The following is a 26,362-nucleotide window of genomic DNA, read 5'->3' on the forward strand; positions in this document are numbered from 1 at the left end:
TGTCCCTTATACTTCTCGGCTCATTCGGAATACGACTTCAATTCTTTGCTCATACGTACCATATTTCACTTGGCTTTCCCATCTTAACTGATCTTATTACAGAGTTTAGTCCCCGGAGATGCCGAGCTCATCGTCATCTTTCGGCATCTTGTGATCTATATATCACGTGCTAACATGCGGAGTATACATGATCTAGCTAAGCAACTGACGTTCTCTATTCCATGTTATCGATCCATCTTTCAATGTGTTTCCTGTTAGGGCTTGTCACAATTTTGGAATCTTTCTCGGGTCTTCGTCAGAGCTTTCTAGGTCGATCCACGAATGCTGATACAAAGCCTTCTCGGATACTCTGTTCATCTGAACCAAATATTCCGCGTGTAAACATTTCCGATAAGAACTGTCAAGGACAATCATAGTTGAAGTCACACAGCTTTGGAGTGTCGACCTGGTAGTCCTTCAAGGGGCTTTTCACGGAATTCGGTGCTTTCTCAATCCTGAATTTGGAATTGCCTCTGCTTTGGAAGAAGCTAGCCCAAGACTCACATTCGAGACAATGTGATCCATATTGGGCATGTTCTCGGATCTTTACTTCTGTGCTGCATAACAGATTCTCGCCAAAAGGCTTCCACGGGTCGATAGGAACAGGTTGGTAGTCATCACAAGCAGTAACTAACCTGAATATTGATTGTATAAGCTATGACGCACGTAAATCAAGCAACATAGTCAAGGGTAACTACCGAGGAGGCGGATCTGCTTTGATTATCGAAGATATCGCAATCGAGAACCGCTTTTTTAGGTGGAGGCTTTCAGATGGAAAGCATGGAGACCTTTCAGCGTGATCGAGATAAGACGACCATTGTCTCAGGGTCTCCTAAAGAACGCAATCAAATCTACCGTTGCTCAGCGTATCGTATCGCCTATAGTCGGGGGGTAGATAGATTGGCAAGGTTGAATAGCCTTATATATTGAGGGATGCAAAGGGGAGAAAGTTTGTTGCAGCGACAAGATAGGCAGGCAATGGAGGTAAGAGCCTGCAATCATCCATGAATGTGAGCCATCTATGTGTAAACAAACGCCAACGCCCACCAGTTTGGGCGCATAAAGAGTCGTTTATCCGACTCATTTTGTTTGATATTAACGATCCGAAAGATTACCTATTCAGAAGGATAACACGGAGTAGATAAATCGACAAACACAATTGTATGGACTTTAAATGCATCAAATAACTATGTCCGAAGATGGTACTAGTATCCAAATTAGCACATTCATAAAAACCAGAATTCATCATAATTTTATACTAAATGTTTCTCTTCTAGCCTGAAAAGCACCTCGAAGTCCTCTCGTTTGATATACATGTGCTATCATTGGCTCCCGGGTGGTCCGGGGATATCCCCTCATTTCGGAGTATTGTTAAACATCAGAGGCATTTGGCTGTTTTAACATTGATGTTTAGTTTCATGTAAGTAAATTTTACAGGTCTTGCAGTCTATATTTGTTTGAGTGTCTTGGACTACATGTAGGTATGCACTCCCTAGTACTCGGACCGCACAATTGTAATGTTGGTCCAAACTTGAGATGTGTATTGTTTTGAATTTCTTAGAGACTAAAGAAAACCAAATCGGATGGGCGTGTCCAGGCGATAGGCAGCGTGATATGGGGGGATAATTTACACAAAGCAACGGGAAAAGGCGGATGAAGAAGAATGCGGGCTTATGATGCAGGAACTGGGGATGTGGGAACATCAATGCCGTAAGTCGCCTTGAGACGCTCCCGGCGTCTATCTTCGTAGCCAGGGCCATAAATACCTATTGAAATTAGTACTGGTAGACAATATCGCTACCTAGATAAGAAGCACATACCACGTCCTTCACCCAATTCCGAGATGGTCTGCTCTCCAGGGGTCTGGAAGGCCTTGCGCAGCGCTGTCCGACGGTCGAACTCGTCCACTGATGTGTCCTTCTGGTATCCGAACAGGGAGCCACCAGTGTACTCGAAGGCGGTCATGGCGGTCGACAGGGCGATACCATATCCGAGAACAGCGGGGAGTGTGCGGACTGAAGTAAACCCAAATATTAGCCCCAAATATATAATAATATACTCAATTGAGTTTAGAACCAACCTCTAAGACCGAGAATGGCACCTGAAAAGAAGCCACCTAGGGCGACGTTGTAGTGGTCATCCTTCTCGCGCAGATTGGCGGAAGCGCTCTTGATGAACTCGTAGGTACCGCCCATGGCCGCTTTAATAAGTCTAGTTTAGCAATTGATCCATAAAATTACATTCAAAGAATCCCATACCAAAGGTAGTAATGATACCACCACCACGGACAAAGACGCCCAGAGTTCCAACGTTCTGCTTGGTGAGCGTGTTCTGCACAGCCGCTGCGAAGAGACCGACGCTTCCGGTCAGCGCGGTGGCCTTCATGGCTGCCGAAATGGCATCCTTGGGGTGGTAGCTGTGGTCTTCATCGTGGTGTGCCATGATGTGTGTGTGATAGCAGGGATGGACTGCTTGCGGTATGAGATGTGGTTGGCGATAGGATTTTGGAGTTACCTTTCTGCCATATTTGACCGCCTCCGCCCGCCATGCTAATGGAGCTCTACATGATTATGTTGACGCTTCTTTCGCATCAAACTCTTTCATTCATTTGCTTTTATCGAGAATCCTATTAGATCCTGCTTACTATTTGCTAGTAGAGGACATTGTTCTCAAAACTGTCCATTCTGTGGAGGAGACAATTCCAAAGCTTGCCGCTGCTTGCTGCCAAGTGCAGTGGGCTCCCCGCTGTCTCTCCGCATACAGTGGCGATTTCATCATTTGACAACATTGTCATCACAGCTGAGCCCTTACATTGCGCACGTTTGTGGACTTCGATGCGAATCCGGTTTTAGAAGAACCATCTCTCCCATAATATTCAGACGAAGATTCAAACTGTGTGAGGCCCTCAGGCCCGAACACCGTCCTTCATGGCGTCTGCACAGAAAGCCGGTAATGCAATAATCTAGATCAGAAAATTCAGAATATAATTTGAGCAAATACTTACATTTCTTTTCATCAAATAGGAAAGACCGCGCCGCGCCTCATTCATGATATCCAGCTGTATGACCCAGCACACGACCCGGACACAGGCCGTAATCTCCTCTCAGAAACTCCGCCCATTTACCCAGAAGGCTACAACGGCCCACCTGGATTCATATCATCGGAAGCATGTCTACACCGATATGTCTTGAAAGAAGACCAAACCTTCATGTCAGAGCCGGAGCACCGGAGAAGGCCAGGCACATCATCCAAGGTCTCAGCCATATGCACAAAGTGCCGTTATCATCTTCAAATGGTGGTTAACTACACAGGCCACATGAGTACATTCGGTCAGAACCAAGGGAAGCACTTGCATCATTTGGTCTACAAATCAGGACGACAGAAGAATGGCATCACGTTGCCTGAAGAGACTCCCAAAGGGCAGCTTGCGGAGACATACCACTATCAATGTTCCTACACCTCATGCTCCGCGAATGTATCTTTGCGGATTGTGTCACCGATTTTGAGCCCGGCATCCATCCACTTAATGACCGACAAAGAGTTGTTGCGGAAACGAGCCGAAGAGGCCACTACAGCGTATCCCGAGTCTATGGAAGGCATGGGCGATCCGCAACCGATCAATGTGTTGGATAATCTGCGCCTGTACATTACCAACGCCCTACGAAATCCACAGCGCAGCAAGCCAATCTCCTCTGTCAATAAGAGGTTTATGCACTCTTTCGGCGTGGAAGGTGCTGCCTGTAAAGAATTACTTGAATTTCTGGAGTTCATGTACAATACGGTTCGTAATAATGATATTGTCTTCCTACATCGTCCACAAGTCTCGTTATGTCACTAGGGCTTGTTGTGTCGCTGACGAATTGACTCAGGATACCGGGGCATGGCACCCGCCTAAACCGACCTCTGACGCCGAAAAGCCTTACCAGGACCCGATGCATCTCTTTCTTGATGACTTGATGCATGAATTGCTAGTTCTAGTACATCTCCGACCCGCTTCAGAAAGAAGGGGATCTCAGATTCCCGGCCTTCCTCCCTCCGCTATCCCCGTTCTTTTCAGTGCCCTAGAAGCGCAAGATTGTTAGTGCATTGTGATCATTGGCCCTATGCTTCCAAACTAACCTCAGCTCTAGATCCGACAGCTTTGCGTTACAAAGAATTTGAGATGCCTCATGCCCCGTTTGTGCACCCTGTCTTTGAATTGATAGAACTGATCTAACAGATGTTTTAGTTTCTACGAGGACCTTGGGGTGATGGAGGATATGTCCTCATTGGCTGTCATCGAAGCATACAACCGACAGGTCTTGGTCGATCCTGGTAGAACCCCGATTTACTTGTCTGCTCTCAAGGCTATCAGCTTTCTGCGTGGTGGAAAGGACGAGGAAACCATCCACATAGCCGTCCAGGGAGCCTACGAGCAAGGGAAGTATACCGTTGATGACGTTGTCGGCGCGTATCAGTACTTTAATCTTCACCACGATGATCCAAACCTCACTGAGGATAGCATCATTGGCAAATTTTATGCCTTCCTCAGCTCTACGACTCAAGATACCCAAGCGCGTCAGCAACTATGGCGGATTGGCGATTCCAGGGGAAGCGCGCGCATCAAAGCAGCATCAGAAGATCGTGTGTTAATCCAGTCATTTTGTCTACACACTCGAATGCGTGCTAATTTTGACAATAGGCGTTTCTACTGTTGAACAAGCAAATGTCTTTTTGGGGGTGGAGGATAATACGCCAGATGATTTTGTCATGACTATGTATACTGCAAAGGTGTGTTTCCCGATCGCTTTATTGGTGACTTGGACGCAAGCTGACATTGTTATCAATTAGGTCAATGACAATCCGCTTACAAAAGAACTTGCGAAACGCGCCGTAGCACTCATTGCCGAGTCTCGCAAATCGGTCGCGTTGAACCATTTCATCGATACCGGAGAGATGATTGCTGGTGAAATGGACATTGGCGATGCCTATCGTCTACTCCAAATCCCCGATGGAACTGCCGACGATGGGGCAATCATAGCCGCGTATACAATCTGCGTCGATGAAAACCCCGGGGATGCCGAAAGGTACAACCAGGCTCTGACAATTATTGCCAAACAACTGGACAGCTCTACGTTGAGAAATATGGCAGGTATCTCCAATGAGCCTGATAGAAGCATGCAAGATTGGCCAGTCGGACTACAAAACATTGGCAATACATGCTATCTCAACAGCCTGTTGCAGTTCTATTTCTCCGTCCGTCCTTTCCGTGAGTTGGTCTTGGATTTTGAGCGCTTCCAGATGGATCTTGATGATGAGGAAAACCTCGCAAAGAAACAAGTGGGCTCTCGGAAGGTGACGAAGAGAGAGGTTGAGCGATCTCAGCGATGTGAGTTACTGTCCGTCCCGATGGCTATATCTCCCAAACTGACCATTTCCTTTGCAGTCCTTGATGAGCTTCGGACTTTATTCCGTAGCATGATCACCTCATCCCAAATCTCGGTGACTCCCGGCCAAGAACTTGCTCGGCTGACCCTGATTAGTCCAAGCAACGAAGCGGCAATACGTCGTCGATCGACGATCACTGCTAATAGGCCCGAAATTCTTGGTGACATCAACGGTGCTCCTGTTCTGGGGCCTCTTGGGCCTCCACAGCCCCTTCTCGGGGGTCGGATGGAGCCGATTTCATCATCTAACGAAGCTGATCCCGTATCTACTCAAAACTCGACCAGCAGCGATCATGGCAGTGACGCAACATTGGTCTCAGATAATAGCATGAATGATGCACCTGCACTCTTTGTTGAGAACAAGGAGAACAATCCCCCGGACATGGATCAACTGTCGGACCAAGCAGAGGCAGGATCTGACCAGGACATGAATATCGACGTAGACGACGGTGTACAGGCCAACCTGCCGCCACCCGTCCCACCTCGCAACCCCCCGCAAGTTGACCGGGAAAAGCAATTGAAAGAGGAGGTAGAAATCGGTGCCCAGCAGGATGTAACAGAAGTCATCAACAATGTTCTGTTCCAGAGCCAGTGCGCCATCAAGCCTCGGGGTATTGGCAGCGATGGTGAACAGCTTGACCAGATCAAAGAGTAAGTTATGAACAGGCGACCACTAAAGTACCTATGTTAACCATTTTATCAGCTTGTTCTACGGCCAAACCCGATCTTACATCTCCACCGAGAAAGGCACACGTTCGAAGGACGAACGGTGGTGTGACATCAAAGTCGATGTTGCTCATGGATCTCGAAACATCTACGATGCCATCGATGGGGCATTTGATATCCAAAAGATTAGTGTGGACAATGCTGTAGCTGAACAATTTGCTTCCATCAGCCAGCTTCCACCTGTTCTCCAGATCCAGGTGCAACGGGTTCAATTTGACCCTGTGAAGAAATGCTCGTTCAAATCTACAAACCATCTCGGGTTGCTTGAAACCATCTACATGGATCGATACATGGACACCAAGAACCCGGATGTTGTGGATCGACGAAATCAGTGTTGGGAGTGGAAGGCGTCTCTGAAAACGCTCGAGGCCCGCCGCGAAGTGCTTCTCAGGACAAAGGTATCAAATATTCTCAACCCACGTGCCGTAGGTCTACAAAGCTAACCTTTTTTTTTCTGCAGGAGGCTACCGGCGTTGACATGGCAACATTGTTCCGTAGAGTCAAAACCGCACTACAAGATGTGGACTCCATTGAAAATGATATTGAGACCGAAGCCGGAGACGGATCCGATTCTACGAATGCTGTGGCTGGTGCGGAGTTACTGGACGAACTCGAGTGCCTTGCCCATAGGGCAGAGAACGACCTGCAAGGTAGGAGCTCTAGCATTACGACTTCACTTGAAACAGGCATATTAACTCTTTATAGCCATCGATCAAGAAATCAAAGATACGAAGACCATGATTTCCAGCCAATTTGCCGATTTCCATAACCTCCCATATCGACTGTACGCCGTTTTTGTGCATCATGGGTCGGTGTCATTCGGCCATTACTATATCTACATCTTCGACTTTGACAAGAAGATATGGCGCAAATACAATGACGAGTACGTCACCGAGGTCCAGAACGTGGATGAGATCTTCGAGAACGGCTCGACCAGCAACCCTCCGACCCCATATTTCCTTGTTTATGTCAACGATGGCATGAAAGACCGTCTGGCAAACCCGGTCTGCCGTGAGGTATCCGACAACATGAGCGACCTTCCCAGTCTGGAACTAGCCACCAATATGGAGGGTGTGCAGCCCACCAACCCTGGGCCGGAAGTGAATATGGAACCTCCATCCTACGAGGAAGCGTCAGCCATCAATGGAACTCCAGGTACGGGAAATACAGAATCCACCGACGCGAAGACCACAGCATGGCCCCGTCCTCGTCCTGCGGCTGACTCGGAACAGAATTGGTAGATTCCGATGTCACGCCCGTCGATGCGGCAGCTGTCAACCCTTTGAAACGCAAGAGTGTTGATGCCGAAGTGAAACCAACCCGTCCCTAATTTTTTACACTGTGTGGCACCCACGTGGACAGCATGATAACATGATTGCATGATTTCTCGATTCTCTTATGTCTACACGTGGATATTACTGCATTGCGAGGTGTGAAACTTTTTTATCCAGCTTGTACATACGCTGAAGATACCATGGAATACTTGTAGAGTTAAGATAGTTGCAATTGATCTTCTCTTGATATTTTAAGATACCAAGAAACAGATTACTTTAATTTATGCTGGCTAATCAAGAAGTTGGCGGAAATGTGTCTATGGACTAGTGCTCTTGAGAGATGATGATAAGGGGAGAGAGTGTGGAGTTAAAACTGATTGCAATATGCCTGTAGAGGGTGTACAGTTCATTCGACAACGCGTACGTATTGGCCAAACTGACCCTAAAGATAACTAACAAATGACATTCTCTGTCTCCGAAAAATCACAGATGGTTTCTTCACTCCGTTTGAGACTAATCCCACCCGACGGTTCCATGTGACTTCAACCTGTGATATCCAGCTAGCTTCTCAGGCAAATATTCTCAAGAAGCAGGACAAACAGCGTTATCGCAGGATTCAGAGCTGACATAGTTGATTGTCAACTCCCCAGTGCTGACATCATTCCCTGGCTGGGTTGGGTCACTTCCACAGACCTTGCAGCCGTGATTCGCAATGTTGTTGATATGTCCGAGAGCATCGTTGAGGTTGCCGCTTGCACCAGATTGGTAAAAGGCACAATACTGGCCAGCGCATGCAATTTGTTCTAAAATAGTAGGTTAGTATGGACACAGGGATATCTTTTCCATTCTGTAGGTGGGTACATACTGCCTTCACTGTAAAAATCACCGCCGGCACCGCCACTAACTGCTTTTAGCACCGAATTTTGTATTCTGGAGACTATTGGGCCTGCATCCCCATGGCAAAACCAGCTGCCGCGGCAGTTGATTCCAAGGGCAAGTGCCATTGGAGGAAGAGCTAGAGCTTGAATAATGAGAGAAGGTAGCTGCATGATGAAGTTGGTAATGTTGTCCAAATGTGAGGTAGATTTCGATGATTTGGCTTGTAAGGGAGAATTTCAAGTAGGGTTGATGCTTTCCTATTTATCTTCGAAGCCACACTTGATCGTTCTTTCACTTTCCATATATAGATGTGCCCGGTCACCTAGGTATATCCAATCAGACAAAGTATGGCTGAAATAATAAAAAGCTTAGCACGCCTAATCAAGCTTTGCGGACAATAACGTCCCGGTCACAAAACCAATTAGTTGTCTGGTCTTTTGATTTTATCCAATCAACTTTCAAATAGTGCCTGATAGAATAAAACAATGGCGGATCTAAGAAGCTGCATATAGACCTTAGGCGTCCCTTTATTAGGCATCCCTTTATCCGGAATATCCGGCTAGGGCTTGAGTATAGTAGCTGAAGTCATACTAACTCTCTATCTCTAGTCATTAGTTCTCTCCTATATGAGCGAAAAGCATGGAAGGATCATTCAAGCTTCATTTGACGGAGAAAAATTGGTTCTGCGATATTCTCAACTATGGAGCTTCGAGAATGAGGATATAGCACCAGTGGAACCCTTCATACGCTACAAGCTAAGCCAGCTAGTTGGGTTGGAGAGATCGGACGCTTGTGTTCGAGCACTTGCGGTTGCATTGATTGACTTAGAATGTCTAATTGCCAGGAGGGAGACTACGTGGTGTACGTGGAAGTATATGGTGCAAACGAGAGATTGATATTGAGTAATTGAAGAAAGTAACTTACAGAAGCTAATGAAGAAACAAAAAGTCCGACACTAATATCAATTGTCCAGCTCAGTGAAATGAAAGATATCCGGTACCAATGAGATATATAATGGGGTGTCGAAATAGACGTGTGGGTTGTCTGGCAGGTCAAGCTACACCCCATGATAGCTAACTAGCAAATTTCTACAAGTTCGTCTCCTCTTGGTCGATCCCAGTAGTCATACGTGTGGCCCAGGTGTTATAGGATGAGAGCATGATGGTGTGGCCCGAGGAGACTTTGCTGGTAGGGCAGCGCATGAAGGCTTCAACCTGAGGGAGAGACTCGAGCATAATCAGCTTGCGCTCGGAATATTCAGTGCGGGCTTTAGTACCATAGAACAGCCGGATAGTCAGGGCGTCACCGAAGTGCCGCTCGATCTCTAAGAGCCATGTGTCGATGAGTGCCGAGGGCACTAAGACGAGGGTGGGCCGGTAGGGAGGCCGAAACTGGGAAAGTGCTGCCTGGTAGATCGGCATGAGTGCGGTTTGTGTCTTCCCTAGGCCGCACGCATCTGCAAGGATACCGCCATGGAGTGGGCTGGCCTCTTGTTGGAGCATCTAGGATACTCCTGTGACCTGATAGGGTTTTAGAATCGTAGGGGAGACCGCATATGAAGAGGTTGGGACTAGAACAGGCTGCCCTTATGATTTTTCAGAAAGTCCAGCATGCTGTAAACCCGTATCAAAGGGATACGTAAGACAATCGAGGGAAACATCACGGGCGGAAGCCAGAGCTTCTGGGTCGGCTAATTGAATAGGCTGGTCATCAACAGAACCAGTTTTGCCGTCAAGAGAACTCGTATATATGTATCGTGACACAAAGAGGCTGAGCTACTAACGCCGAGCTCGAAGAGATAGCGGTCTGTAAACACTGGTTCAGCTGTAGGCTTAGAGGAATCCTATCAGGAGTTGCACGAAGGACCGACTTGGCAAAGAACGCTAAATCGCAGACGTTGCTATAGAGCGCGCACGTCTGCAAGTATAAGAGGTGCACGGTTCAAACGTAAGGCACTTGGCTATAGGAGTTATATAGTGAGTCCAATTACCAGGCCGCGGAACTCAGAATCAAAAGGGACAGTCTCCATAGAGCTAGTCGGCGGTTCTTCATCAGTATAGTTGTCTTGTGGAGTAGAGAGGTCCGGGGAGATGATGAGAGGAGGGCACTGGCATATTTCGCCAAATGGTTAACCGCAATGAGAACGAGAGAATTACGGATAGAGCGTAGACGTGGAGGGGCCTGCGTCGAGCTCGATAAACCAAACTTGGTGTCGCGGTCACGATGAAACTCGATAATTATATCACGAGTATCAGGGCAGTCGGCAGTGATAAGACGGGTGATATTGTTGGTATCAAGGTAGCCAACGATACCTGCAAGAACGGGAGCGGAATCATCCATGCGGCGGATAGTGGCTGTCAAGAGATCGATAGTGCCAACGTTCGTATATAGAAGAAGCGTTTAACGTGACTCACAAACCAGCCAAAGGGCAACTTTCGGACCTCGGTCAAAGGCGAAAGATCAGTACTATGATAGTCAGTGAGTGGCAAAAGACCTCAAACGGCGGGGGAAATAGAGAAGAAGGTGTGCAAGGGACGACAGGAGCTTAAGTACCTGCTAGGTAAAAAGTTACTAATGCCATATCAATAGGTTAGAGGCAAGGAAGTTTGTGGAAAATACAGAAGAAGTTTTGCTGGAGGGTAATAGCTGCTTAAATATCTCGATGATTGAGAAGTATTTGTATGAGAAGGGAAGATCACTGAAAATCAAATGGTTTCTGACCGTAGTTAGAATGTGTAGGCTCAAGGGGGATGTAGTTATATAGTATACAATAAAAAGTGAGGATTCTAAGTTAGAAGCTTAGACGTTATGGAGTAAAATGTGCAAGTTAAGCACGAGACATGCATCGTGGGCTAGGCAGTCCATATATACAGTGATTAGATTGTCATTGCGGACCATATACCGCTGTACTTCGGATTATATAGTACTATATAATACTATAGCCACTGGTGAAGCCTAGGCCTAGGATCGTGATCACGATGTATAAAGGAACAAGTTAAGCCCTGGAGTTTTGATATTGGGCTTGTAGGAAGCTGACTCAGCACTGCCGATTCCCCACTTGGGTAAGCCGCGGGATCGGATACAGATCGGCTGTAGATTTCGGCAGCGGCAATAAAGAGATGTCAGTCTGTTTAGATCGATTTTAAAGATAATAAGTAGCAAAAAAAAAATATATATATATAGAAGGCACCTATGTAGGATTTCATATTACTTGGTCTAGTATATCTTCAATAGTTAATCGGTTAAATGTATTGAAATCGGGGTAGTTCATAGTAGGTGGAAATGGCCGGGAATCCACATTTCCGGGGAAAACGAATATCACTCGGGAATGGTACCGCTCTCACTGCCGCTCGGGAATATAAGAAGTGGCTATTGCCGCTGCCACAGGGCATTTATTCGATTATCTTATAACCTGTACACTTGAGATATTTGGCACTGTTCTTTATTAAATCCCCCGCTATGCCTTCTCAAGTGGCAACATGTCTGCGCTTCGCGCGTCAGTTCTCTGCCAACCCTATTCAGGTAAGTGATTTGCGAAATAGCTCATATCGCTCATATCACTTTTCAAGTGGCGGAGACTGACATGTCTTATCTTTTACCAGCACCAACGTTTCATCGCCCGCGCATTCTCTAGCAGCGTTCGCCGAAATGAGATTAATAAGGTGTACCCCTCAGCGGAGGTGGCAGTTAGAGACATGAAGTCCAACTCGACTTTGCTCGCTGGTGGATTCGGGTTGTCCGGTGTACCTGACTCGCTGATCAACGCTGTTCTATCGACCCCCTCTATCACTGGCCTGACTGTGGCTAGTAACAACGCCGGTGTGGACGGAGCTGGTCTCGGTCTACTCCTCCAGTCCAAGCAGATCAAGAAGATGATTGCTTCCTACGTCGGCGAGAACAAGACTTTTGAGCGCATGTACCTGACTGGTGAGATCGAGTTGGAACTCACTCCTCAGGGAACTCTCGCTGAGAGGTGCCGTTCCGGTGGTGCGGGGATCCCCGCATTCTACACACCCGCCGCTTTTGGTACTGTGGTGCAGACCGGTGCGGTGCCCCTGCGACACAACCCTGACGGTACAGTTGCGTTGTTCAGCGAGCCCCGCGACACTAAGGTGTTCGATGGCAAGAGCTATGTCATGGAGGAGGCTATTAAGGGTGACTACGCTTTCGTCAAGGCCTGGAAGGCCGACAAGCTTGGTAACTGCCAGTTCCGCTATGCGGCCGCCAACTTCAACGGCGCCATGGGCCGTAACGCCAAGATGACCATCGTTGAGGCTGAGCACATCGTTGAGCCCGGCGAGATCGAGCCCGCTGCCATCCACCTGCCTGGTATCTACGTCAAGCGTGTCATTCAGAGCACTGCCCCCAAGAATATCGAGAAATTCACCTTCGCTAAGGAGGAGGGCGCTGATACCTCTGCCCTCGGAAAGGGTGAGACCGCCAACAAGCGCGAGCGTATCGTCCGCCGTGCTGCTAAGGAGTTCAAGAACGGCATGTACGCCAACCTCGGTATTGGTATGCCCATGCTTGCTCCCAACTTCGTTGACCCCTCCGTCGAGGTGACCCTGCAGTCTGAGAACGGTATTCTCGGTCTCGGCCCTTACCCCAAGCAGGGCGAGGAGGACGCCGATCTCATCAACGCCGGCAAGGAGACTGTCACTCTTAAGCCCGGTGCCAGCTGCTTCGGCAGCGAAGAGTCCTTTGGCATGATCCGCTCCGGCCGTATCGACTTGACCATCCTAGGTGCCATGCAGGTCAGCGCCAAGGGTGACTTGGCTAACTGTACGTTTTTCTCTGCTTCCCTCTTTTTATAAATATAACTAACATTCTCTCGCAGGGATGCTCCCTGGTAAGATCAAGGGCTTCGGCGGTGCCATGGACTTGGTCTCCAACCCCTCCGCCACCAAGGTCGTCGTGACCATGGAACACACCGACAAGAAGGGTAACCCTAAGATTGTCAAGAACTGCGAGTTCCCTCTGACCGGCCCTGCCTGTGTCAGCCGTATCATCACTGAGCTCTGCGTCTTTGACGTTGACTTCTCTCACGGCCTGACTCTTGTTGAGATCGCGGACGGTGTCACCGTCGAGGAGGTCAAGGCTAAGACTGAGGCCCCCTTCAAGGTCGCTGATGACCTGAAGCCTATGCTGTAAATTTGCATTGACTTTATGATTCTTCAAGCGTTTTGTATATAGTAATTAGGAGTTACATTGTTTCAAAATTCATACCCGTGAACATATCCTGGATATGCATCAAGAAGAACATCCTTTGAATAAAATTTCGTACATTTGATCAGAAAATATAGTGAGTATACAATTAAAAAGATAAAAGAAAAGGTATTGGTACATGTCATGCAATCCATCAAAATAAAACCCCATAATGCTCACCCAAGCCCAACGAAACAATGATCAAATCAAGTTTTCCCAAGTTTTCCAACGTCAAAAAACCAAAAGTCTATACATATAGCAAGAATGGAAGTATCACGTCAAGCGGATAATACCGGCCATTCTCTTCTTTAACCGGCCAAACCAATCGCGGTTTGGCGCCTCTGCAAACTCACGTACGACATTGTCATAGTGGTCTGGGTTACTGGCCGGCCGGCGCAGCTTTTCCGGCATGGGGTATTTGCGCGCGTAGCGGTTGTTTAGCAGTGATTCAAGCGCATTCACAGAGGACTCGGAGATTGCTGGACCGGACTTGTCTGCTGACTTGAGACGCGATTCAATGTAGGACTGGACGGAGACTGAGGCTGGGCGGACTGCATCTGAGGGCCAGTGCTTGAGAAGGTGCGTAAGGCGGGTTTGGAGGGAGAGCGGATTAAGGGCCTGGATGATTTGTTAGGATTTGGATTGAACATTTGGGTCTTTTTGATGATATTGTGTGGGATTGGGATGTTAGATTAGATACTCACTGGTGTTCTCGCCATGGTGGAAAAGGGTCACAAGATAATTAATTGTACAGGGGAATGAATATCTTCAGAGATCTTTCGAAAGAGGCAAAGACGGGAACAGTCTATTTTCGCCTGACATATCAGGCATCCACAGCCACATCCATTCCTGTTGCCTTCTCATCAACCCCGACATTTTCCCATCCCCTTGTACTCTTGATATATCATTTTTGCATTCCAACCTAAGTCGTCTTTGTCTCATTTTACTTTCTGATTCTATTCAGGGTCGCTTCCCGCTCAGCTCGCTATGAGCTCGCAGCGCTATTCACGGGTACGCAATCCCCTCCGCTGATCCCCTATCAGAACAACCCCCGGATGAGACCCCACGGCAAAATACTGACATGTATATTCTAGGTGAATGCCCAAGATGAAGAGGAAGGACCACATTCCTATCCGCTGAACACGCGACCAGAACATAGTCACTCTTCACCTTCCTCTTTCCGTTCCGGGTCCCGCTCGTCGTCACCATCGTCGAGGCGGCTATTACACAGCGATCCGCAGCACGATGATGACGACCACACACTGGCCGATGCCTTTGGTGACGAAGATGAGTCCGACGACGATAATGAGCCAGATGACAGGCAGCGCTTGATGCGAGCCGACCCCGACTTCCGGGCTCCCCCGGATAATGGCTATACCGCCGCGGCGTCCTCGTCAGAGTCGATGGGCACTACACAAGATCAAGAGGCGCTTCTCAGGCGTCCCACGATGCTACCTAATTTTACGGCACCGTCTTCTGGAGCGAGTCGACAGATCGCTCCATCGAATGATGGAGTCTTTGCTAACCTTGCCGCCAAGCCAGAACGGGGTGAGAAGAACGATGATCTTCCTCCTGTAAGTCGATAATCGGTGGTTTTTTGATATTAAAAGACTTGTACACTGATATATTATTTAGTCATACGAAGAAGCTGCTGCTGATGCGACACCCCCGTACTGGGAGACCACCATTGTGGCTCCTGGTATCTCGTCCGACGAGGTCTATGTCGATGGACTGCCCGTTGGATCTGTTTTCTCATTTGTCTGGAACGCCATGATCTCAATGTCATTCCAGCTTGTTGGCTTCTTGCTGACCTATCTCCTTCACACCACCCATGCCGCAAAGAACGGCAGCCGAGCGGGTCTCGGTCTTACTCTTGTTCAATACGGCTTCTACATGAAAGGCGGCAGCGATAGTTCGGGGTCCGAAGGCGGAGGCGCAGAATATGTTCCTCCACCTGACCCCAACAGCCACAACTTTGACCCAAACTCGGTGGGTGAAAGCGGGGGCAGTGGAGGGAACGGCGCCATATCGGGGATTACCACCAGTGAATGGGTTTCATATATTCTAATGATTGTCGGTTGGTTCATTTTGATTCGTGCGGTCAGTGACTTCCTGCGGGCACGACGTCATGAGCAGCTTGTGTTGCAGAGTCCAGATCGTGGTCTAGGCGTACCAGTCATTGCAGAAGGTGAACGGTCCGAGACTGTTGTCTAATATCGGTATACATGGGATTTTCACTTGGTTTTTCTAGGACATGGACATGGAAATGTCAGGCGTTGCAGCATGGAGATTCTTTTGTATTGACACCCCCAGGAGTACTGCCTCCGGATTGCATTCCTTCAATTCTTTCTTTTCTTTTTATCAGACCATTCGCCTTTTATCTCTGGCCGTGTAGCTATTCCGAAGATACCAAATATATGAACAATGAACAATAGCTGTTGGAATATTTACGTTGAAGTCAATAGCCTACCTAGGTCGAGTCCTCCAGAATGCTGCTAACCACCTCAGCAGCTTCCGTAACCACAGCCCTAGTTTCCTCGTTAAATATCTCCTTGGTACCTAGAACCCGTAACCTCTCCTCCCACAATCCCCATCGCTCTCGCGTAAGCCCATCCTCTCTCGGCCACAGTTCCGTTGGATCATCCAACGCCGCCGCCCAGTCCCGCCGCAACTCATCATAGTCCGTCTCCCATAATGCCCGACCCCCATCCCGCATCCAGATCGCTGCTATCCGAACATCTAACTCCCACACCTGCTCCGACGACATCCTATGCGCTTTCGGTTGGCAGGACTGAGGTCCTTCACGCTCCAACACATCGCGACACGCATAGAAAACCCATATAGGATGCATCATACCTTTACCTTTAGGCGATTTCAGTAGCGCAGCCGAGAAGACGCAGAAGCGGAGAAAGTACTTGTCGCAACTACTACTTAACGCACTAACAGAGTTAACGCCAACACTTAAATCACGCACACCGTCCCAGTCACGCCAGGCCTCGAGGGTATCATGTACTTCGCGCCACTGCGCGCCGAACAGTGGTAGTGTCTGCCAGTGTAGCTTTCCGTCGGTCCCGATGTATTTGCGGAGGGCAGATTTTGCGCGTAGGTTAAGCTGTGTTGGAGGCTGCGCTTGGATGGCGTCGAGGAGGGTGATGTGAGTTTCGTATGATGGGGAGGTGGCGATGGATGTAAAAAAGGCATCCCAGAGCTCCCAGAGGGCGTGGGCCGGGGCCGAGGACGTTGTCACGGTGTTGACGAGGTGGTTGGCTGTTTCTTTTGGCGATGGCGCAGAAGAAATGTTGCTAGGGGTTAGATAGGATTGGATTGGCGTGGAGAAGGGATTTGGGGGGTTTGTGCCCGGGATATCCAAAATAGTTGTCATTTTGGATGTGGTTGAAGTTGGTGAGAATGTTTGATGATCATTCGTACATTTCTCTGGGCGTTTGTTGATCTCCAATAACGGCTAATTCCACATCGCGAATTCTACCTACAAAATATGTATACATACTCCGTACAGTAACCGGATTTCATGCCGCGCGAATTTCCTGGCCGCTTTATGTTGCTTAATGTCCTGAGTATTTCGCAGCACAGTAGATTGACCTTGAAGGCATTAGACTGCTTCTGGTGTGGAAGGGGAGATGGGATAGGAAAATGTTGAAGAAGCAATCATCTTTCAGATCCTTAGCTGGCACAATTCTACTGTGGCTCTTTGATTAAGAAAAGAAAAGAACCGAAGAGTTTACAGGTTCTACTTATCCATGTAATTCAGATTCATTTGATTGTACTCTCACAACACTTTGAATCAACTTCACATTCACCTCACCTCCCACCTCACCTCACCTCACCTCTCACCTCACCCCCCTACCAGAGCGTCAGATCTCAGAATACCCCCCATTTAACCGCCATCTTGAGATACTTGTATCGGATCCGATGCTCCGCCTCCACCGCAATCCAACAGGTCAGTGCGATCACGTCCGCGGTGAGGTTGCCAGCATCGGCTCCGATACAAATATCTTCAGACGCACGGTGATTGGGGGGTACAATCACATTGGAAGCTGCTGATTGGCAGCTCACTTTCAGCTTGCCAATCAGCTGCTTGCTCTTGTTAGGACCTTCAGATCTGACGCTCTTGGTATAGGAGGCCCAACGACCTTTTTCAAAGATCGCAATGACAGCATCGTCAGACTTTCGGACGAGCTATAATCACAATGTCAGCTAGAACAACATCGACGGGATAATAGGAGTCTTACCTTCAAGTCATGCGTGCAGCCCTTCACACCTTTCATCAGCCCACTTGAAAACATCCTCGTTCCAGACCATCGATACTGCACCCCATCTAGCTCCCAGTCAAAGTTGCGAGTGAAGAATCCCTTACTAACCTTGACCACCGCCACCTTTCCAAGGACTTCCTGCTCGTCTTCCAGTGGTTCCGTTGGCGGGTTTGGTTTCCACCAAATCATCTTCCTAATTATTGCCATCATCGCCGCCCTTCTTTTCGCTTTCGCCCGCGCCTCATTCTCCAATATCTCGGGTACGCCATCACCCACCTCCAGACAGAACGAGCGCCAGAAGCCTTTGCGAGTGGCGCGTCCGATGACCGTTGCGGTAGGTGTGTATTTGGGGTTATCTCCTCGGTAGAAGATTGGTTTCCAGGAGTAAAAGTGTCCATGGGGAATGCGGTTGACAATAAAGTACTCGGCGGGTGATGTATCAGAGGGGGCAAAGAGGTGCTTGACCCCTTCGCGAAGACGGCGATGACGGCGATAAAGGTACAGGATGGTTATCGTAGCATCACTCTGTTGTAGATCCGGGGCAGAAGAGTCCAGCACATGGCCTGGTGTTGATGTAGATATCAAGATCTCCGAATGGTCAGATTGAGACTGACCAGTATGGGTAGAAGTGTCTAGGACATGGTCTGGTGGTCCAGACATCACGGTCTTCGAAGGGTTAGATTGAGACTGACCAGTATGGGTAGAAGTGTCTAGGGCATGGTCTGGTGTTGGTTCAGACATCACGGTCTTGGAATGGTCAGATTGAGACTGACTTGGTGCAGACATCACGGTCTTCGAAGGGTTAGATTGAGACTGACCAGTATGGGTAGAAGTGTCTAGGATATGGTCTGGTGTTGGTGCAGACATCACAGTCTTGGAATGGTCAGATTGAGACTGACTTGGTGCAGACATCACGGTCTTCGAAGGGTTAGATTGAGACTGACCAGTATGGGTAGAAGTGTCTAGGATATGGTCTGGTGTTGGTGCAGACATCACAGTCTTGGAATGGTCAGATTGAGACTGACTAGTATGAGCAGAAGCGTCCAGGACATGGCCTGATGTTGGTGCAGACATCACGATCTTCGAATGGTCAGATTGAGACTGACCAATATGTGTGACGCGTTAGAAAAAAAGACGATGGAGATGGGGGTTCAAGCGGAGATGATGATGGAGATGGAGTTTCAAGAAGAGGAGAGGATAGAGATGGGTTCAAAAAGAGGAGATGATAGAGATGGAGGTTCAAGAGGAGAAGAAAGATGATGGAGATGGGTTCGGGAAGAGGGGATGATAGAGATGGAGGTTCAAGGGGAGAAGAAAGATTATTGAGATGGGTTCGAGAAGAGGAGATGATAGAGATGGAGTTTCAAGAAGAGGAGAGGATAGAGATGGGCTTAAGAGGAGGAGATGATAGAGATGGGTTCAAAAAGAGGAGATGATAGAGATGGAGGTTCAAGAGGAGAAGAAAGATGATGGAGATGGGTTCGGGAAGAGGAGAAAGATAGAGATGGAGGTTCAAGAAGAGAAGATTATGGAGATGGGTTCAAGAAGAGGGGATGATAGAGATGGAGGTTCAAGGGGAGAAGAAAGATTATTGAGATGGGTTCGAGAAGAGGAGATGATAGAGATGGAGGTTCAAGAAGAGAAGAAAGATGATGGAGGTGGGTTCAAGAAAGAAGATAACAGAGATGGGTATTTAAGTGTGAGAGAAATCGTGGGTGATGCTCCAGGAAAGATGGGATTTGGTCTCGAAGGTCAGTAGAAAGGCCAGCCAATCGCTACCACTGCGCATTCCGCCTTGCCAGTAAACATCCTATACTTCGAGAAAAGAGGATACTCTATTTTATGTTGTAGATACAAGATGTCTAGAAACTCCCACGCTTGAATAGGATAGAGCCTCCTCTGCCAGTCACTCACCCGTTGAAGTAGACATAGTGTTCATTCCACGCAATACGAGTAGGGGACACCAGTGACAGCTCCATACTTAGGCATCACACATCCAAGCAGTTCGGTTCGTAAATAGACACAATGTTCGTCTAGCAGTTCGAAATTCCGGTCACGACTGGACGGCCCCGGATTCTTTATAGATCTTCATGTACTGGTTGAAGAGTATTAAACTCATCAAGTCTAGGCCGGGAACTCCTAAGACCAAAGGCCCTGCTATCATTATCAGTGTGGTGTCAATCTGTTGCGCCACTATAATCGTAGCTCAACGAAACAGCTGGTGTAATTACTGAGTATGCATCTATACCCTTCCCGAGTATCCATTCACTGCTTTTGCTCATTAGGGAAAATATGGACCTAGCTGGCCAGAGCGTGATCCTAGGCTCAAGATAATTCTCGTGTGAATTACTTCTACGAGCTATTGAAACTTGTGAACGCTTGGAATAAGCTCAAATTCAACTTAGGATACACACTTACTGGCAGCGTGAGATTTTCTTATAAATGATATATGGAGCTGGCAAGGCTTATGAACAACGACTAGTAATGAACAAAATGAAAATATGTTAAGATAGAAATATAGTATAAATCGTATTTACTATGAGGTTGTGAAATAGTTTGATGATTAATAGGGTCGTGCTCAGTTCTACTCAGTAAGCAAAAGGCGGCATGGGATGAACACTAAAAGGGTAATCTATGTCGCGCCTAAAAAGTGTACAAGTTGTGCACTGTACAACGTATGTACCCTGTTGTACTCTGTAGATCCCAACCTAATGGAGGCCCAAAGTACTGCGCCACTATAGGCAGCATTCTATATTGCCCTTGATACTCCGTACTTGCATACCTTCAAAGAATTAAGGAACAGAAATAAAAGAAAATTGAAATAGTCCTTCCCGGCGGAATGACCAACTCCACCTACTGCCGAGAGACTTGTTTATTTACCAACCTTGACTCAACATAACCTCTCTGTTTGCACCTGCGTTTCATTTTGGGGTCGCGGCCTTGTCCGCAATGTCTACCGTCCTTCAGGGCCCCGTCGAGGCACGATCACTGTCGTCGGTCACCGCTATCGCATCGAATCCCCCCTCTTACCCACGAAATCCCACTCATGAGAAGCATGAACCACTGTCTCTGTACATTGTGCGTGTACCAGGAAGCAAAGGTATGATTCCTACTACATTGACCCTTTTGGATCTCTCTATTTTTGTCTTGGATGTCCCATGGTTGCGGCTTGTGCTTTAACCAGAGATAAACCATAACTAACTGCTTATATGTACAGACATTTTCCTCTCACCTCTAAAACCTCCGACCAAATCCAGTGTTTCTGCAGAAGCGATCAATGCCTCCCTTTACTATCTCCATGTCGCGACCCCCGAAGATGATACCCTACTCCAGGAAGTGGAGGAAGAGCGTGAAGAGGAGGCCAAATTGCGGAAGGAGCGCCTTGAGCAAGCGGGCGCTGACGACCCAGCACAACGCGAATTTGCACGACTGAACAATGTGCGCCGGAAACCAGTTGGTGGAGGAAGCCTTAACCCAGAGCCTTTGCTGGCGCCGCCTCAACAGGATGACACTGCTCCTCCGAGCTTACCTCCACGTCCGATCCCAATGCTGCAGGATGATACTCCTCCGGCCTTGCCAGCACGTCCAGTTCCTATGCCACAGGTTACTGCCGAGAACGTATCTTTCTCTGGGACTCCAGTTGCCAACATACAGCCTCCTTTAAGCAATAATATGACTGGAATATCGGTAGAATCGGGTGGTAGAAGCCCCGTACCGCGGCGACCTTTGCCTCCCTTGCCGCCTGGTGAAGAGTCATGGACCACTTCTGCAGCAGGCGAGGACCCGTCTAAGAGGACATCCCGATGGAGCGCGTTTGCCGAACATTTGCAAAATCGGGGAGAGAATTGGAAGGAAAAGTATGAGGCAAAGTACGAGGCGCTGTCGGCTGGCCGTCGCAGCCTTGACTCCTCTAGACCGCAATTGCGGCCTCGTTCCTCGCATGACCGTACCAAATCACCATTAGGAAGCCCCGGGCAATCCCCCAACCGGCATAGAAACGCACATCGCAACTCCGCTAGCAATGCTGGCTTTCATATCACGCTCATCCGACGTGATCCCGCGTCCGGTACACAATGGAATGTGGCAACTATATCAACCCCACGAATGGACCGCAATACCGTTGATATCGAGATCTCTACGCCGGGATATAACAGGTTCGCAGGCTCCAATGAGCTGCCTTCATTGTCCAGTCTGGCAGCCCATCTACCTCTGGGGATCGGACGCCTACCCAATTCTACCGTTCCCCAATCATTACCCACCGAGCAACAAAAGGAGCAGCCAACCGGCCCACGCAAATTTCACCGCCAGCTCTGCGTATCAAAGCCATATGACGACTCCGTTGCCGCAGACTCCAGCAATGGCCACGCCCCAGATGGCCCGTCTTCATCCTCCAAGCTAAAAAGCGGCTACTACGTCTTCACTTCTCCCTGGAATGGCACATGTACCTTCACGAACAGCGTGAACGGCCGAAGCCTCAAATGCAAACACATGATCCCAACACCCGGCGGCTTCGTCCCTCCCAACGGCGAGACAGAAGCACCCCCCGCCGTAACCGTCGCCGAGCTCCGCTTCAACACTCCCTTCCAAGCAGCAAACCTCCACGCCCACGCTCACCACGCAGCCCACAAACCCCACCCAAACCACCTCTCTCCCTTCACCCAGAGCCAAATCCAGTCTCTCCCCCGCCCAAACGATCCAAGCGAAAATAACCTTGGCCCAGACGGTGAACCCCTCCGCCCATCCTCTAGTAATAGCCACGCGGCTACGAAACGCAACTCCCTCTCCCAACTCCTCAATCCAAATACCTACGCCCGACCACGCGCACACACCGGCCCAGGTACACCCCCAAATATCCCGGCCTCACCCCCCGCAGATCGTCAAAACTTCCACCCCTCAACCCTCCTCCGCAGAACCTCTCTACGTGCACAACGCTTCGCCCGCCAGAGCCAGTTATACCCTACTCAATCCCATTCACACCGCAGTACGAGTAATAGCAGTGGTGGGGATGTGGATTATGATTCCGACGAGGATCGCCTGGATCTTTCTCTTGCAAGGGAGCCTGCTGGTGGTGGGTTAAGGGGGAAGAGTGCGAAACTGGGCAAGTTGGTTATTGAGGATGAGGGGATTAAAATGCTTGATTTGGTTGTTGCAGCTTGTATGGCTGTTTGGTGGAGGGGGTATTATTATTGAGATATATAGGTTTTGATACTCAAAATTCCGGCTTGCTTTATGAGGCTTGTCTACTAGATATAGTCCGTTATTTTCATAATAATATTGTATATGAATGCATGAACTTCATTTTGTCTGGTTTATTCCTTTATCTGGTTCTTGATGCTATTTCTGAGGCATTTAATAGATTGCTTGTGATGGCTTGTACAGCTAAATCACCTACCTGTGTCATGTACTTCTATGCCCGTGGAAACCATATCTATCATAAGATGCAAAATAGCCTCCAGGGCTCATAAATTTAGCCTGTCCTTATAACGTGTTAGTATGATAGGGCTGAAATTCCCTGTAGTCTGGCTCTCCACTCCTGGTAGACGATCAGCACTGATCTTCACGGTTCCGTGGTAACCACCTGGGCAGTATACGATATCATGTACTAAAACGACCTGCCAGACGGTGTGCATATGCCTATGCTCAAGCGTTGGATACTATATATACTACAGTTGACACGTTGCAAAAACAAGATCCAAACCAACACCTTCAATACATAACTCCCCAACTTTGTAGATCTCCAAATAGCTGAAAAGTGGATTCGTCGACAGCACGATTCGAATTCCGACCAATAGAATCTGTTATTGCACGTGATGTCCGAAAAGCGTAATCTGATTATATTCCCGAGGTCCAATTATATCTCGCAAAGGGGACCCCACCATATCTCCATAACGAACGATCTGTAAGCAAAAAAAAAAAATGGGTGCTTCTCTTTGATTGAGCGTGTCATCCTTAGTGCAGGGGCCATGCTAATCTTCTCTGTATATTTTCTGTTGACCGTATGCCCCGAAGGGCGAAAGGAGCTCTGTTAAAGCTCGTTATAACCCATGTTTGGGGCAGTATCGTACCGCCATTTGGTGGGCAGGTACGATCAGGCACGTGGGTTGGCACGTGGACACTTCCCGAGTCCAGGTACGGCTTTGTTTGTAATACCAAGTGGTATGAATGAAAGTAAACCGGTTTCTGGCCTTTAGGGATTAAAAGTTTGGAGGGATAGAGTTGAAATGATATTGAGAATAAATTGGCGTATTAGCTAGCAATCATGATTCATGATACGGCTGAATCCTCACAGAATCCAGCATAATGACTGTGTGACATTATGTGTTACGGAAAGTTACATTTGAGCTATGTGAAATGGATCATCCTTGACAAACACCCAGTGAGGGATAATTGACAATCTATCTAATGGTGAACCTACTTGAAAGAGATGCAATGCAGAGTAATGCCATAGCCAGACACAGGTATCATATCCAACCAGGAACCATTGGAAATAATCAGAGGCTTCAAACATGAACATGAAGGTCATATAAAAGGAGAATGGGAAACGCAGATACAAATCCAAGCCTGTGAAATCGGAGGGCGCAGTTAAAAATAGAAAATCCAAAGTGAGAGAAACCCCATGTAAATCGCCCCAGTCTTTTTTTGTTTCTCTGATGGTATCTCTTGGCTAAATTAGATCAACATGCAGGGCGCGATAGAAGACATCGGGTTCAACACGCCGAACAACCAACAAACGAGAAAAAAAAAACAGAAAGGTATCAACGGTGATGCACGTCCATGCCGCGCTGCAGCGAGGATTCCAAGTCATTGGGGTTGTAGCCACCGCCAGCGGTAGCCTCCTGAGGTCGAGGATCCTCAGTCTTCCAAGGACCCTGGTGGTTGTCCGGAATAGGGATGTTAGTCTGCTGAGCAATCTGCTGCTGCTGGGCAGAGTGGGCCTGCGATTGCTGGCGGACGGTAGCCCGGAAGCGGATGACCTCATCGAGGATCATCTTGCGCATGTCCGGGACTTCCTCGACGACCTCGAAGTGGAAGTCGAAGGTCTTGGCGCAGTTTGGCTCGTCCGAAGCGTCGTGCCAGATGTGCAGGTAGGGGTGCTCGAGGGCTTCCTCGACCGAGATACGAGACGACGGATCGAACGCCAACATGCGGTCTAGCAGGTCCAATGCGTCGGGGTTGGCTTGCGGGAATAGCTGCTTGAAGGCTACCTTCGGCATGAAGGGCAGGTTGCGCACGTATTCCTGGGCGCGGGGCGATCCAATGCGCGCCAGAGTCTCTTCATTGGGTGTACCCAGGTAGTGCAGGATCTGGTTCAGCTGGTCGACATAGTCACGACCCTTAAAGAAGGGTCGGCCGCCGAGGAGCTCAGCGAGGATACAACCCACGGACCAGACGTCGACTGCACATGTGGGGTTAGTGGGGATTCGGTGGCAAAGAAATTACGCATCACGGGTGTTACGTACTCGCTTTGGTATAGCTCTGGAAACTCAACATGATCTCGGGCGCGCGGTACCATCTGGTAGCAACGTATTCAGTCATGTATCCCGCGTTCTCCTCCGGATCGATCGAGAAACCACGAGCCAGGCCGAAATCGCAGATCTTAAGTTCGCAGTCCGCATTGACCAGCAGGTTACCAGGTTTGAGATCGCGGTGCAGAACGTTGGCCGAGTGGATGTACTTGAGACCACAGAGGATCTGGTAGATGAAGGATTGGAAGTGGGCATCGGTCAAAGGCTGGCCGGAACGGATGATAGCAGCCAGATCACATTCCATCAATTCTGCAGGACTGTTAGCCCAGCTCGATTCGACGCAAAGCAGCCAACCACCTACCCTCATAGAGATATGTTTCGTTAAAGTTGTCCGGTCGGGGAATATCCATATCGTATAGGCATGTGATCTAGAGGGCTGAGTTAGCGAGGACAGATATCGATAAGAATGTGCTTACATTGCGATGGCCACGGAAATGTTGCAGCAGCTTGATCTCTCGCAAAGCCCGCTTAGCCAGGATCTTCTTGCTGAAGACATTGGTGACCTTCTTGATAGCGACACCCTCGCCAGTCTGAACGTTGGTTGCAGCGCTTAAGTACTATCAGCACATGTATATCTCCGCATGGAATGGCACCTACCACACGATACCGTAGGCTCCCTGACCAAGCTCCTTTGTCACATTGTATTGCTCGCTCACGATAAAGTCCTGGTTGAAAACCTTGAAGACCTTGCGACCTTGTAAATCAGCCATGGTCGTACAAAAATTGAGAAGAAACGAGAGTCTAGATATAGAAGAGATAGAGAAAGAGAAAAAAGAGAGAAGGGAAAGGGGAGAGATGTGATGGGATTCAGCCCCGCAGTCCCCGCGGGTGATCCGCCACGCTACGAAAAATGTTGGAAATGAAAGAAAATCTTCTTGTTAGACTGATATTTTTAGTAGAAAACATATGGAAAAAATAATATATATAACAAAGAAACTCGAAACTCGAAATTTAAAATTCGAAATTCAAGACAAAGAGTAGAACAGGTGAAACCTGTTTAGATGTGTAATAGCGCC

The 26,362-nt window shown here is 48.4% G+C and overlaps 10 protein-coding genes across 10 annotated transcripts; 4 read left to right on the forward strand and 6 right to left on the reverse strand.

The window, feature by feature from the left end:
• Positions 1-1,710: 1,710 nt before the first annotated feature.
• PGRI_000940 (Tim17/Tim22/Tim23/Pmp24 family protein) lies at positions 1,711-2,481 on the reverse strand (the record flags this gene model as incomplete). The annotated part of the gene is made up of 4 exons (XM_040787807.1): positions 1,711-1,805; positions 1,860-2,054; positions 2,120-2,239; positions 2,298-2,481. 4 exons carry the CDS (start codon positions 2,479-2,481, stop codon positions 1,711-1,713), a joined length of 594 nt encoding a protein of 197 aa, XP_040651579.1.
• Positions 2,482-2,966: 485 nt separating this feature from the next.
• On the forward strand, positions 2,967-7,521 carry PGRI_000950 (ubiquitin-specific protease UBP2; the record flags this gene model as incomplete). Its single annotated transcript, XM_040787808.1, has 12 exons — positions 2,967-2,988; positions 3,063-3,820; positions 3,909-4,116; positions 4,170-4,215; positions 4,268-4,662; positions 4,721-4,809; positions 4,870-5,407; positions 5,465-6,116; positions 6,169-6,589; positions 6,652-6,841; positions 6,897-7,346; positions 7,424-7,521. 12 exons carry the CDS (start codon positions 2,967-2,969, stop codon positions 7,519-7,521), a joined length of 3,867 nt encoding a protein of 1,288 aa, XP_040651580.1.
• Positions 7,522-9,432: 1,911 nt separating this feature from the next.
• PGRI_000960 (SNF2-related protein) lies at positions 9,433-9,846 on the reverse strand (the record flags this gene model as incomplete). The annotated part of the gene is made up of 1 exon (XM_040787809.1): positions 9,433-9,846. The coding sequence occupies one exon, from the start codon at positions 9,844-9,846 to the stop codon at positions 9,433-9,435; it is 414 nt and encodes a 137-aa protein (XP_040651581.1).
• Positions 9,847-11,803: 1,957 nt separating this feature from the next.
• PGRI_000970 (3-oxoacid CoA-transferase) lies at positions 11,804-13,495 on the forward strand (the record flags this gene model as incomplete). The annotated part of the gene is made up of 3 exons (XM_040787810.1): positions 11,804-11,866; positions 11,947-13,126; positions 13,182-13,495. The coding sequence occupies 3 exons, from the start codon at positions 11,804-11,806 to the stop codon at positions 13,493-13,495; spliced, it is 1,557 nt and encodes a 518-aa protein (XP_040651582.1).
• A 327-nt stretch (positions 13,496-13,822) lies between these two features.
• On the reverse strand, positions 13,823-14,268 carry PGRI_000980 (ubiquinol-cytochrome c reductase complex assembly factor 2; the record flags this gene model as incomplete). Its single annotated transcript, XM_040787811.1, has 2 exons — positions 13,823-14,167; positions 14,254-14,268. 2 exons carry the CDS (start codon positions 14,266-14,268, stop codon positions 13,823-13,825), a joined length of 360 nt encoding a protein of 119 aa, XP_040651583.1.
• Positions 14,269-14,536: 268 nt separating this feature from the next.
• On the forward strand, positions 14,537-15,763 carry PGRI_000990 (metal homeostatis BSD2 family protein; the record flags this gene model as incomplete). The annotated part of the gene is made up of 3 exons (XM_040787812.1): positions 14,537-14,560; positions 14,644-15,123; positions 15,185-15,763. The coding sequence occupies 3 exons, from the start codon at positions 14,537-14,539 to the stop codon at positions 15,761-15,763; spliced, it is 1,083 nt and encodes a 360-aa protein (XP_040651584.1).
• A 256-nt stretch (positions 15,764-16,019) lies between these two features.
• Positions 16,020-16,931, reverse strand: PGRI_001000 (DUF3632 domain-containing protein; the record flags this gene model as incomplete). The annotated part of the gene is made up of 1 exon (XM_040787813.1): positions 16,020-16,931. One exon carries the CDS (start codon positions 16,929-16,931, stop codon positions 16,020-16,022), a length of 912 nt encoding a protein of 303 aa, XP_040651585.1.
• A 497-nt stretch (positions 16,932-17,428) lies between these two features.
• PGRI_001010 (uncharacterized protein) lies at positions 17,429-18,894 on the reverse strand (the record flags this gene model as incomplete). Its single annotated transcript, XM_040787814.1, has 2 exons — positions 17,429-17,746; positions 17,800-18,894. The coding sequence occupies 2 exons, from the start codon at positions 18,892-18,894 to the stop codon at positions 17,429-17,431; spliced, it is 1,413 nt and encodes a 470-aa protein (XP_040651586.1).
• Positions 18,895-20,769: 1,875 nt separating this feature from the next.
• PGRI_001020 (uncharacterized protein) lies at positions 20,770-23,010 on the forward strand (the record flags this gene model as incomplete). Its single annotated transcript, XM_040787815.1, has 2 exons — positions 20,770-20,920; positions 21,038-23,010. 2 exons carry the CDS (start codon positions 20,770-20,772, stop codon positions 23,008-23,010), a joined length of 2,124 nt encoding a protein of 707 aa, XP_040651587.1.
• A 1,565-nt stretch (positions 23,011-24,575) lies between these two features.
• mpkA (mitogen-activated serine/threonine-protein kinase SLT2) lies at positions 24,576-26,056 on the reverse strand (the record flags this gene model as incomplete). The annotated part of the gene is made up of 5 exons (XM_040787816.1): positions 24,576-25,216; positions 25,281-25,595; positions 25,648-25,714; positions 25,763-25,895; positions 25,944-26,056. 5 exons carry the CDS (start codon positions 26,054-26,056, stop codon positions 24,576-24,578), a joined length of 1,269 nt encoding a protein of 422 aa, XP_040651588.1.
• Between the last annotated feature and the right edge of the window lie 306 nt (positions 26,057-26,362).

The sequence above is a fragment of the Penicillium griseofulvum genome, assembly GCF_001561935.1.
Source record: "Penicillium griseofulvum strain PG3 chromosome Unknown contig_79, whole genome shotgun sequence".
In the NCBI taxonomy this organism is placed as follows: Eukaryota; Fungi; Ascomycota; class Eurotiomycetes; order Eurotiales; family Aspergillaceae; genus Penicillium; species Penicillium griseofulvum.